Source organism: Orycteropus afer, unplaced genomic scaffold, assembly GCF_000298275.1.
Source record: "Orycteropus afer afer isolate SDZICR_OR568_19922 unplaced genomic scaffold, OryAfe1.0 scaffold00018, whole genome shotgun sequence".
Classification (NCBI taxonomy): domain Eukaryota; kingdom Metazoa; phylum Chordata; class Mammalia; order Tubulidentata; family Orycteropodidae; genus Orycteropus; species Orycteropus afer.
Genome location: NW_006921605.1, coordinates 20,339,704 through 20,352,999, shown reverse-complemented (window position 1 = coordinate 20,352,999; position 13,296 = coordinate 20,339,704). Strand labels below are relative to the sequence as shown.

The window sequence follows — 13,296 nt, the reverse complement described above, 5'->3', positions numbered from 1 at the left end:
GGCAAAGAAGGAAAAGAACTGCCCTTTAGGAGAATCTTGTTAGGGAATCGAGAGCGTGGCGGTTTTATTTGGGAGAGGATGGCTGTGTTTTGACTTTATTTTCTGGTGATTGGATTTTTATCTATGTTGACTGTTGTTTGGTGCCATCCAGTGGATCTCGATTCGTTGCTTCCTCCTGTGACAACGTAAACCTGCCCCGCAAGGTTTCCTGGGCTGTAATCACTGAGTGGTTCGAATTGCCAGCCTTTCAAACCAAGCTGCTTGACCATTGCAACGCCATGGTGTTGACTGGGCCAAATTAATGTGGGTGCTCCATATCACCCTTGTAATCACCTTGTCGTCTTAGAGAATGTACTTTGTGCATGATCACACGGCCTGATCAGATTCTGGATATTGTTGGGGGAGGGGATTAACACCTGCTGAGTGGTGTGGCTTTTCCTTGTGTAATGGGAATGAGGATTTAGCTTCTTCCAAAGAAAGGTGGTTGGAGCAGAGTGGAGATGAGTCTAGCCAAAGAAAAGAGGGCTCCTCTGAAGTGTATGATTTTACCGCAGAATGTCCCTGAGGGTAAAACTAGGACTAGTTGGCTCAGTATCCTAAGAGGCGACACAGAGGGCTAGGCTAGAGATTGGAGAGTACCCCCTGAAACCACAACTTGTCTGTCAGTTTGTTGTCCTGTGGTGGCTTGCATGTTGCTATGAGGCTGGAGGCCTTTCTGTTGTACATAGAGTAGCTATGAGACAGAGCTTTGAGATGGAGATGACTTGAGGGCACCAACAACCACCACCACCACCCCCTGAAAGAGTTCTGCACAACAGTTAGAAAACTCCAGTTACAAAGTATTCTTTCTATATAATTTGAGGGACTAGATGAAAGCAAATTAGTTTGAATGGATTTTGAAAATCATGTAGTCCAATATCCTCCTTACAGTTAAAGAAATTTGATCCACAGGACATTAAGTGCCTTACCCAGAGGTAAGCAATTAGTTAGTGGTAGCACTGGTAGAACTAAAATCCAATTCTTGAGGCTTTTTTCTTTCTACTACACTGCTCAAGGCCCTGTATTGGCAAAGAGCATAAAACCAAAATCGGGGACTGCTTTGGTCTCATTAAACAGCATGCGTTAGTCCATACTTTAATTTCTTCTGCCCTCTTATTCATAGAAACTCTTCTCACCTGAAGACTTTTTTTTTCCCTCTTGTCAACATTTTCTATTTTCCTTTCAACTTCTTTTCTTTATTAGCAGCTGTTGGTAATAGCGACTTCATTTCTGAACTCGACATTTTATAAAGAAGCACAGATAGGGGTACAGAGTTGCAGGAGAACTGTCCACTGGTGACTGTTGAGTTCACATGAGGAACAGCTGACGAATGAACCTAGGACATTTAGCTTGTAAAAGAAGATTTAGAGGGAAAATATCTGCCTTCAAATACAAGAGTTGTTTTCTATGGCCCTGAGAAATAGTAGGAACTTTAGAAGTGATGAGACAGATTTTTGCTTATTGTTGGAATTTTCTGAAAGGTAAGAGCCATCCAAAGAAGGAGGAGGAACATTAATAGGTAGTAAATTCTCTACCTGGATGGTTTAAGCAAAAGTTGGATTCCCTGGAAAGGGCAATATGGAAGGGACTTAAGTATAACTGTAGAGGTAGGACTGAAAGACCCTCAGAAGTACCTCTGGCTCTGAAAGTCTATGGCTCGCCTTGATATCTTTAGTGTAAAATGATATTTGGTGCAACAGGATGGAAATTAGTATTTGATACAAATAAGATATTTGAAACCTTGTTTTTAAAATTCTTTTACAGTTGATTATGAGATCAATGCCCACAAATACTGGAATGACTTCTACAAAATCCATGAAAATGGGTTTTTCAAGGATAGACACTGGCTTTTTACCGAATTCCCAGAACTGGCACCAAGCCCAAACCAAAATCATTTGAAGGGTTTGCTCTCAGAGAACAAGAGGAGTGAAATACTTGAGTGTAGGAGCAGTGAGGATGGACCTGATTTAACAGAAGAACAGCAGGAGTGTTCTTCAAAGAGCCTTAGAGAGAAAAAACAGGCGCCTTCTGTGGAGAAGAATGTAACTGAGAGACTCGGTCACTTGGAAATTTGTGATGAGTTTCCTGGATCTTCAGCCACTTACCGGATACTGGAGGTAATCTCTCTTTATTGCCTTAGTCATGGAGTAGTGATGCTGTCATACTGTGCACATGCAGTGGCTCTTAGAGAACCAAACCAAACCAACTGCCATCACATAGATTGCAACTCATAGCAACCCCGTAGGACAGAGCAGTACTGCCCTATAGGGTTTCCAAGGCTAAAATCTTTACGAAAACAGATGGCCATATCTTTCTCCTGCAGAGCAGCTGGTAGGTTTGAACTGCCAAACTTTTGGTTAGCAGCTGAAAACTTTTAACCACTACATCACCAGAGATCTGGCCCATAGAGAGGCTGGGCACACAAAAAAGTGACCTCTCTGACGAAGCTAATGATTTGACCCTTGATTTATGCTGGGATCAACTCCATTCTTGAACTAATGAAATGCTCTAAATGTAGACCACGTATTTGGTGGTCATGGCAGACAAAGGTAGGCCCTCTAAGGTATTAACCTGGGAGCACCCATTTCGCATTGGAAAATTGCAGAGACATGCTGTCTCTGCCACGTACCACTGTCTCATACAGGAAATTGCTCAAGATTGTGGTATGGAAGAGTTCCGGGCCACAAAGCACTTTCTGTTCTCTTCAGTACAATTGTAAGAGCAGAGAAAGTAATTGGTGTGGTGTCTGCTTCTCAGGCCTGGGAGAACTGATTGTTTTCTGAGTGTGGATGGTGTTGAAGAGGTGAGCCTAGACCTGGAAAAGTGTCCAGGTAGGTATTAGAATGTAAATTTACAGTGGTGGCTGCACATACCACTGGAAGCAGATTATGAAGCTGATTAGCCTTGGAATTGAGTCCAGTGACATGACCTTGGATGAGTCCCTTCCCATCCCGACGTAGAATGGGACTGCTGCTTCTGTCTCACAGGTGTTAAGAGAATGAATTGAGGTAATATATGTAAAGTGGCTAAGAATGGTGCCTGGCATGTAGTATGCCCTTAGTGAACAATCACTGTTTTTATTAGTGCACACAGCACTATCATGAAGATGGGGCTACTATGATCCTCTCTTCATGAATATCTTCAGCCCAATCTGTTAATACATTTTCCTACTAATGATAAAGTGGAGCTTAGTTAAAAAAAAAAAAAAAATTCATCTCCATTGGCAGAACTCAAAAGGTAAAGGTGACCTCTGGGCCCTTTTATCTAAACCAGCTCTCTTCTGCTGATGAACACTCATGCTTTTCTTTTTTGGCTACCTGTTTGGTTCTTGGGGAGCTCTGGTCACATAGTGCCTAACACATGTGACTGCTAACCAGAAGGCTGGTGGTTCAGACCCACCAGCTACTCCTTGGAAGGAAGATTGGGCAATCTACTTCTGTAGTGCTACCACCTCAGAAACCCAAGGAGGGGTTGCTGTGAGTCGGATCTGACTCGATGGCGGTCAGTTTGGGTTTGGGTTTAGTTTTTGAGGTCAAGGTTAGGGAATGTAATGGGTACTGGGCACTAGCAGCTTTCCTAAAACAATTTTTTACTATTTATCTAGGTTCAGCAGATGGGTGCTTTGGAATGTTCTGTGACTAATAGTTAATATCTATCTGCAGGTTGGATGTGGTGTGGGAAACACAGTCTTTCCGATTTTACAGACTAACAAGTAAGTATGTTACAAGGTTTAACTGTAGGATAGCTAAGAGAAGAAAAGTAGAGGGTCTCTTCCCCCCTCAAAACTCCTACTGCATCAGGCTGTTCACAGTAGTTACTGGGTTTACAGGGAATTTCAATTTCTGGATTATGCATTTATGGACTGTTTCAGTTTAATTTTATGTGTAAGTGTTTGTTATCTGTCATCAAGAATATTAGTAAACGTTAAGCCTCTTAACAGCATGGGTGTTTAATATGTCACCTTTCTCTAGGTGCCTAAAACATGTTTGGTTTCTCCCCTCCCCTGGTTTCTTTGAGGAACACTTAGTGTCTAGGCTGTCATTACCTCATCTGAGAACTGAGGAAGCTAACGCACATGAAGATTGTCACCTATTTTCAAGTCATTCATGGGAATGGCATTCCAGTTCCAAGTTACTTCCTCCAGAAAAAGAACTCTGCCATTACCACCTGCTTTGTATTTTGACCATGATTTATAAAATGTCTTTGGTGAAATAAATCATGTGTTTCATAACCAAAAGCAATTTTAGTAGTTATTAACATCAGTTTAATTTAACCTATGTGCCTGCCGTATGCCAGGGTTTGTACTAGACATTGGCGAGAATAAGAAAAACAAGCTCGGCCTGTTGTCCATATTTGCTCCCCAGCATGTAGGATAATAGCCAGCACATAGTGGACCCTCAGGAAGAGTTTGGTTAACAAACAGAAGAAAGTTGTAATCTCTGCTCTTGTGGCCGCTGTGGGGCAAGGGGAGCAGGCACATGGGAACAGATGGGTCCCTGGCATGGAAGTAGTGCCAAGATAGCTCCAAGAGAAGATACAAAATTTCTCATGGGGCCGTCAGGCAAGACTTGCCTTGGAGGTTCCTGTAGGTGGAGACAGAGAAGGACATTGTGTTGAAGCACACTGATTTTTAATAAGACTTTATGTTAGCTGTATCCACAAGGCCTGGAAAAGGCTATGAATCAAAAAGGATTTTAACCAAATGAAATGTGTTCTGACTGATGGGTACAGTTTCTCTGAGTAACTCGTGCTGTTTGTCATTTGATACTTTGAACCCTGCTACTCAGGGAAGGGAATAGACCTCATGCAGTTTGTAAGCTGATTATTCTGTTGTTTTTTCTGTCCCTTGCAGTGACCCAGGCCTCTTTGTTTACTGTTGCGATTTTTCTTCGACAGCTGTGGAACTGGTCCAGGTAATCAGTAGCTCCTTACAAATAATTTTCACTGGCTGAAGGAAAAAGGGTCTCCTGAGAATCGAGGCCTCTGGCTATGTTCTTACTGTACTATGGTCTTCAGATGACGGATGGACTGAAAGTGCCTAGAGGAAAGGGCCAGGCATGGATACTGGATCTGCCACCTCCAGCTGTGGGACTTTGGGCAGGTTTCTTCACCTCCAGGCTGGTGTGTGAAAGATTGAAATGAAACAATCACTTCAGTCAGGGCTCTTTGAGGTACAGAGGTAGATATGTATGCTGAAGAGGAGTGGCAGGGGCTGAGGGGCACATGTGCCTGCAGATACAGGCTTGGTTGTGGACTTTTCTACAGTTAATTGTAGGGGCTGCATGTGTTGTAACAGAGCACACAAAAGGGCAGGCATGGAAATCGTAAGATGTAACCAAACACCTCACGGGACGAAGTTCTAGGCTTGATGAAGGGCCATAGGTACTTGGAGGAGATCTGTGTCAGTTGGCACAACACAGTTTGTAAAGACTGTTCCCGTCCCACTTTGGCAAGTGTTGTGTAGGGCCTTAAAAGCTTGCAGGTGGCCATCTAAGGTAAAACTATTGGTCTCTTCCCATCCAGAGCAAAGGAGAGTGAAGGAAGACCAAAGGCTCAAGGGAGGACATAGGCCAAAAGAGTAATAGCCTACCCAGCCCCATGACCAGAATAACTAGATGGTGGCTGGCCACCACTGCCTACTATCCTGAATGGAGTCACACCAGAGAGGCCAGGACAGAGCAGGAGAAACATGTGGAACGAAAAAGCAAATTTACCAAAAAGACCAGACTTCCTGGTCTGACCGAAACTGGAAGAGCCCTCGAGACTCTGGGCTATGACAGCCTTCTGGCCTGGAACTGAAGCCATTCCGAGAGACCACCTTCCAGCCAAACAATAGGCAGGCCCATCAAGTAAACAGTAACAGCAAGCGGAATGTGTTCTTTAGAACAATCAGTTATCCGAGATCAAAGGACAACATTTGCCCAAAAGCAAAGATGAGAAGGCAGGAAGGGGTTGAAAATCCAGATGAGAGGAAATGGGGACGTGCTGACACTTGTGAGCAGTGCAGCCACTGTCGTGGAACACTTTAGGTACTAACTATCAAATGGGAGGCTAGTGTGCTATGTAAACTTACACCTAAAACAATACAAAAAATATTTTTTTGTGTAATTTTAAGAGAAACAGACATCCAGACGAACTCAGGCAATGAAGGGGGATGTCATAGTCCAAAGGCAGGAAGTGCAGCCAGGCCTGTGGAAGGGCTGGAACAATTGCCAGAAACCACGGCCAACTAGCTGCCGGCGAGGTGTTGCCTCCCTCTCAGCACAGCAGCTTCCTCAGGTTCGAGCTTGTCTCCTTGCCCAGTGCCCATTTGCTTTAGTCTTTTTTCTTTGAAGACCAGCTTTGTGTAGTTTTTTCCTGGTTTTGTGCATGAATCCAGCGTGCTTGCCCCTCCTAAGTCCACCCAGGTCACATGCTCACAGAGTCTCACTGGGATGACTGTCCCACTTCCAAAGCCCCAAAAACATTGTCTGGTTAACACAGCCCAGCTGATAAATCCACTTCCCCTGCTTGAATCAGCTGTGGCCAGTGAGGAACAAAGTCCGTTCTGGGAGAAGGTCGTAGAAAGGGCAGGTACCCTAAGATGTGGCTGGTACAATAGCAGGGGAGCTCAAGAATTGGTTGTTCCTCTCTTTCTGAAACTAATAGCCTCTTGAATCTAGACCAGTTGAATATTGAAGCTTCTTTTATATAATTTTTTGAAACAAAATGCAGGTTACATTTTCCACATCTAGAGAAATAAATTTCCCTGATTGAGAGCTGTTTTAAATATGCTTTGTCTCTCCTTGTGAAATGTTTCTGTTTCCTCATGGTCCCTTACCTCCTGACTGTTGTCCAGTCCTAAGACCTAACTCCACACTGCGCCACTAAAGGAGTGCATCAGAATAAAGAATGAAAGTTGGAAAGTCTAGAGTGTGTGTGTTAAAAGTCACCATTATTGTTAGGTGCCATCGAGTCAGCTCTGACTGATAGCGACCCTACGTACAACAGAACGAAAGACTGCCCAGTCCTGCACCAGCCTCGCAGTCCTTGCTACACCTGAACCCATCATTGCAGCCGTTGTGCCCGCTAGTGCTCACTTAGATTCACTTAGAACTTTGCTTGACGTTTCTGAAACTCACCAGTGGAGTGCCCCCTGAAAAGGCAGGTGCTGTACGGATTCTCTTGACAACCGTATGCACAGCAGAACAAAATACTGCTCGGTCCAGAGCATTCGCGTATTGGGCAGTGTTCCATTGTGATGGCACCAGACCAGGCAGTATTTCATGCCGTTGTGCATAGAGTTGCTCTGAGTCAGAAGCCAGCTCAGTGGCGGCTGACAACGGCAATAAGGATAGAGCTGTATTGCCCGGTCTACGATTGTATTTAAAACAAGAAAGCTTTTCTTGAGGCCATGGCAACATTTTCTGATCCATTTGTGTCTCTACTGTCACTGCAGACACATTCAGAGTATGATCCTTCTCGGTGCCTGGCCTTTGTTCACGATCTGTGTGATGAAGATAAGAGTTACCCAGTGCCCAGGGACAGTCTCGATATCATCATTCTCATATTTGTTCTTTCAGCAATTGTTCCGGACAAGTAAGTTTTAGGTCTCTTCACCAGTAGTGTAACAAAAGAAAACGCTGTGGGCAGGGACTTTGATATCTCAGTTGGACTCTGAATAAAAAGAGTTTTATTGTGTTCTGATCAACAGGAAGCTGCTCCATCCATAGCAGTAAACATTTTCTTAATCTTGTTTCTAGGTCCAACTTCTGTCTGTTCTTTGTATTATTTAATCTTCCAAAGAGTGGGGGAGAAATCTTTAATAATGGATATGTGGAGAAATTCCCACTGATAATCTCAACGTGTTATTTCAAAACTGTGGGTGCCATAGTCATTAGATGATGTCCCATTGTTGGTCTTTGAGATCCTTGAAATAAACTAAGCTTACTAACTGTGCACAGTGTATATTGAAGCACAACTGAGGAAATGATGTGCTCTGATGCTTAAGTTCTTTGGGAAACTACAGTAAGGAGAATCCCATAAAATCAGGATTAGATCATAATAAAGTCAGGTGCCTAAAAATGATGTACCTAAAAGGTACTGTCAAAACCTGAGCCTCATCGGGCAGCCAGTAGTCCCGATGAGATGCTGTCTCGAGAAAGCTGGGTTGATCACAGAGATGGTGGCTGACAGGCTTGGTTCACCGTGTGAACCATAGAGGCCTTCATCCCTGCCAGATGCCAGTTAGGACAGAAGCTGGGAGCTTAGCAAGTACCAGGGGTCTGGGCAAATCATGTCCCCAGAAACCACAGGATTAGGAAAGAAGGTAGACACTTCAAATGTGCCCATTCTGTGCCCATGAGAGCCAGTAAAGGGTGATGAAATAAATTAGAGGTGAAGGTATGCAGGCTAGAGTCACATCAAGATGACAAGGACCCATGAGTGCATAAGAGCCTGGTATAATGCAGAGTCTTGGGACCCAGTGCTGTCCACGTCAGGCAAGTGAGTGAACTCCAGCCCGGGTTCTAGAATAGCGTTAAGTCATCCAGCCTGACAAGGATACGAGGGTGAAAGAAAGGCACTTCAATGCTGCAACTTTAAAACACTGACATTGACGGAAATAAAACATTACAATTATTCTAAATTTAAACAGTTAACTTTCAAGTGGTATTTTTGGTGAGTTTGTAGCATTTTCTACTTCTGATGTTATTGAAGGTTAAACTTGCATCAAGATTCTGGGACTCCATGAGAAGTGCAGTTAGAAATCCAAAGCCCTTTGCGTTCGGCTCATTTATGTGTGCTCGTTTGCACGTTGACTGTATCACATTTATTGAGGATTGGTCTTCATTTAGCAACTTTATTGAACATGCTGTGGGCTAGGGACATAAAGGTAGACGATACAGTCTCTGCCTTCAAAGGGCTCCTGCCCTGTGGGATGGCAGGTGAGTCAACAGCAGTCCTCCTATGGAATGGGCAGGGCTCTCAGAGTCAGAAGCACAAGGCAGGGGTGACTTCCTCATGGAGGCGACTCCGGAGGAGTGGGAGGTAAGCCAGGGGAGAGCATGTGGCTGTCTCCCCCACAGCGGTGTCCTCAGCAGGCAGTGGACGGCACACCCAGGTTTGGACATGGACTTAGTCTAACTAAAGTGAGGGCAGAAGGAGGTAGGATTTCAGTGAGGTTGGTGTCAGTGTTGTTTGGGACATGGTACACAGACAAGGAACCTAAAGAGATCTGATCCGCGTTCCCTCTGCCCCCAGGATGCAGAAGGCTGTCGACAGGCTTAGCAGGCTTCTGAGGCCTGGGGGGTTGATGCTTCTGCGAGATTACGGCCGCTATGACATGGCGCAGCTCCGGTTTAAAAAAGGTATTGGAACAAACTAGAAACCTTAAAATTAGATCTTCATACCTAAAGGAAGTTAGTATATGACAAGAGTGGTGTATTTCTTAAGAAAACTTGACAAACTATTTAGTGCATGACCTAGACAGTAAGGAGGTCTTTTTAAGGAAAACAACTACAAAACCCAAGAGCTATTTTTAAAAGAACACATTTGATTACATAAATTGTAAATGTGTATGCAAAAGATACTATTACAAAGTTAAAAAAGACACTGCAAGGTTTAGATAGAAACCTTAGGGGACAATGAGTTTATGTTAATAGGGAGGAACAGTTCCGAAAAGGAGGGTGAGAAATGTCATCCATGTCAGTGAACTGTACATGTAGAAACGTGACTAGTACAGTCCATAGTGTATACTTTCACCAACAACAACAAAAAGTTAAAAGACAGCTGACATATTGAGAAAAAAGACTCAGTGCATTTAACAGAGAAAGTATTCATTTCTGAGTTGTTCAAGGACCTGTCAGCAAATTGATATGGAAAAGATCCACTACCCAACCAAAAAACGGGCAAAAAATACCGAGTCAGTCTTCAGAATAGCATATCCAAATGGCCAGTAAACCAAACGCTGCTCAGATACGATTCAGGTCTTTGATGTCACTAAATTGTGCACGTGAAAAACGTTCAATTTATACTTAAAATATGATATGCTAATATATACTTTTACAACAGTTTTTAAAAACTGCTCACTCTCACTGGTAGTCAAAGAAACAAAACGAACAATGAGCTGCCACTTAAGCCTGTTGCTGCCCACTTCAGAGAAGACATACACGCCCCCATTACTGGTAGAAGTATGAGTTATACCACCTTTCTTTTAAGCACCCTGACACTATATTCAATCCAACAGTCCTTGTGGGAATTACTCTGTAGAAATAAAAGAACCAGTTCATAGCATAGGTACAAGCAAAAACCTGGGAACAAACTAAATCCCTGTGGATAGGTGAAGTCATGCATGTCCTATGAGGTTGACCCTGCCACCAGATCTGGAAGGATTTCCATTCTGTATTACTAGGTGAGAAAAGCAGTGTGCAGATGAGTGCTGTAGACAAGCACCGGAAAAGGAAATGAAACACAGTCACGCACCAGTCCTCCATGTCATCATATTTTCACACGTGTGGGCACATGGAAGGACATGAGAAAGTGTGATGCCATAATGGTAATGGTGGCTGTCTTGGGTTTGCTTGACTCAGCTGTGCTGCTGGATGTTTTATTGTTTTGTTTTCATTGGGGGAAAAAGACACATGAGCTATTCTCATCATGAAATGAATAATAGAATGGAGCTAAGAATCATGTGTTACCTGACATTGAAGTTTGATTGTTCCTCTTGGATTGTACTTCAAGGCACTGTTCCTTTATAAGAGAGAAATTGCAGATCCCTGCAGAGTGCCATGTGTAACCCAAGAAAGGAATCTGTCCTCTACCTCAGAAATGCCTACCGTGATGCACATTTGACTGTCACTGAAATGCATAGAAATACTTTAACCATATCATTCTACAGGTCAGTGTCTGTCTGAAAATTTCTACGTGAGAGGTGATGGCACCAGAGTTTACTTCTTCACACAAGGTACAAAAACTCCTGTTTTCATTTATACCAGAGGTCCCTAGGACACCAAGGTAGGAGGTCCTCAACACACTTTCAGAGATAAAATCATCCGGTACTTCCTACCTTTCTCCTGAGGTTCTCCACCCACTGAAGCCAACTTCAGCTGTTCTTTATTCCTCAAATAAGCTTGGCCTGTGTGTGCCCTCAGGCTTCTGCCTTTGCTCTTCTCTCTTTCCCACCTTGTCTATCTGGGAAACCAGCCCATTTTAAAGCAAAGCCTCCTCTGCAGTCCAGCCTATTTTACCTGCTAAGTTGGATTTTGCCATAAGGTATACCTGTGCTAAGGTGAGCTCATTTCTCACTGATTCCAGGTACAACCCAAACTCTGTTTCATCTGCTCTGGACCAGGCTTCCTGCCCACAGCATTCCTCTTCCACCAACATCTTACGGATTCTCCATTGCTAGGCTCCTCGGGTCCTCACCCCTTTTAGGTCACACACTTATTTGAGCCTTCAGTTGAAACTATAGAACCTCTGACCTACAGAAGCTGCTTTGACATACATGTGTGCTGGTTTTTTCATAAACTTTTAAGGTGTCCACAAATCCATAGAATCCAGAAAGCCTCATTAAACCAGAAGGTTCAAACCCCCTGGCCTAGAGCCTATCAGCTTTTACCTTCTTAAAAATCCCCGCCCCCCGGCAGTGGGTCACTGAGCCCACAGGCTTAGGACCGTTGTTACAGGGACATCAAGCTCAATTGACATATTATACAAAAACATTGTCCTGCATCCTACTTTGTGAGTAGTGACTGGTGTCTTAAAAACTTGCAAGTGGCCATCTAAGATGGAACTATTGGTCTCCTCATCCAGAGGAAAGAAGAGTGAAGAAAATCAAAGATGCATGAAAACAATTAGTCCAAGGGACTAGTGGACCCTGAGAACTTCTGCCTGCATGATTATGAGACCAGAAGAACTAGAAGGTGCCTGGCTACCACTGTCTGGCACTCAAAGGGATCAAAATTGGAGATCCTGGATAGAGTGGGAGAAAAATACGGAATAAAACTCAAAATCATGGGGAAAAAAAAAAAAGAGAGACCAAGCTTACAGATCTGATAGAGATTGGTGAAACCCCTGAGACTGGCTCCTACTCTCTCTTTAGGCCTGAAATTGAACTCATTCCCATGGCTTCCAGCCAAACAATACAGGCCTACAAGATGAACAGTTAAGTTACACCAGGTAGATGCACTCCTTAGAGCAATCAACCATGGGAGATCAAAAGGGCAGCATTTGCACAGGGAGATAGCTCAGAGGACAGGAATGTGTAGGAAAGGGCACAGAGAAAAGGTAACCACAGGGAGGAAGTGGGAAGAGAGCTGTTAACATTGTGAGGATTGCAGTCAATGTCTGGAAACTGAGTATAGACTCTTAAATGGAAAGCGAATTTGCTCAGTAAACTTTCACTCAAATCACAATAAAAGAAAAAATCTCTCCCTACCAACTGGTTCTTAGAGAAGATCTCCCCCAGGCTGCTGGGCTACCTTTTGCCAGGCTTGGCTTTCCTACCTGAACGTGACCTTGCCATTGTAACAAAATAGCTCTGCTAAAGCCACTTAAAGTGCATAAATAACAGCAGCAGTCTCATGGGAGCTGCATTTAATGAGGGAAGTGGCAGGCAGAAGGCTTTTTCTTCGGGGGAATAATATAAACATCTCTTTTCCAAACTAGATGAACTGGACACACTTTTCACTGCTGCTGGACTGGAGAAAGTGCAGAACGTGGTGGACCAGCGGTTGCAGGTCAACCGGGGGAAGCAGCTGACCATGTACCGAGTTTGGATTCAGTGCAAATACCGCAAGCCTCTGCTGTCCAGCACGGGTTGAGAGGACCAGGCCCTGTGCTTCTGGCTTTGAAAGAGCAGCCTCAAATTGGGTTTTCTTGATGTCGAACAATTCAAGGATGCAAACATTGAACTTAGAAAAAATTGCTTTTTATCAGGATTCCAACAACAAAATTGTGCTTTTTATTTGTGAAGCTGTTTGATACGTAATTTTTTTTCAAAGAATGTGTCTTGCCATTTTGTAGCTGATAACTGGAATTTTATTCATGGGTATCTTGAATTTAAAAAACATTAAGAATTTATTTCCATATAGGGATATCATGTATAGTGCAGTGTTCTTGTAATAACTGCCCATTGCATTAAATTATTGGAAATTCGGATACTTGGGCTGGGCAGTCACAGTTGGTAAATACAAAGAGGAGTGAAAGTTTTCAGTGGTGGGAGGCAGGTTGTGAAGAATCAGAACTGTCTGTGAATGTTTTCCTGACTCAGAAAAAACC

At 43.6% G+C, this 13,296-nt stretch overlaps 1 protein-coding gene across 1 annotated transcript in view; it reads left to right on the top strand.

Moving 5' to 3' along the window:
• The window catches only part of METTL2A (methyltransferase 2A, methylcytidine), a 13,394-nt gene extending 555 nt beyond the window's left edge, over positions 1–12,839 (top strand). The window contains exons 3-9 of the mRNA XM_007959751.2: positions 1,804–2,156; positions 3,702–3,751; positions 4,892–4,952; positions 7,478–7,617; positions 9,280–9,386; positions 10,916–10,981; positions 12,685–12,839. Of these exons, the coding sequence (XP_007957942.1) occupies positions 1,804–2,156; positions 3,702–3,751; positions 4,892–4,952; positions 7,478–7,617; positions 9,280–9,386; positions 10,916–10,981; positions 12,685–12,839 (932 nt within the window). The remainder of the gene's footprint in view (positions 1–1,803; positions 2,157–3,701; positions 3,752–4,891; positions 4,953–7,477; positions 7,618–9,279; positions 9,387–10,915; positions 10,982–12,684) is intronic.
• The last annotated feature ends 457 nt before the right edge of the window (positions 12,840–13,296 follow it).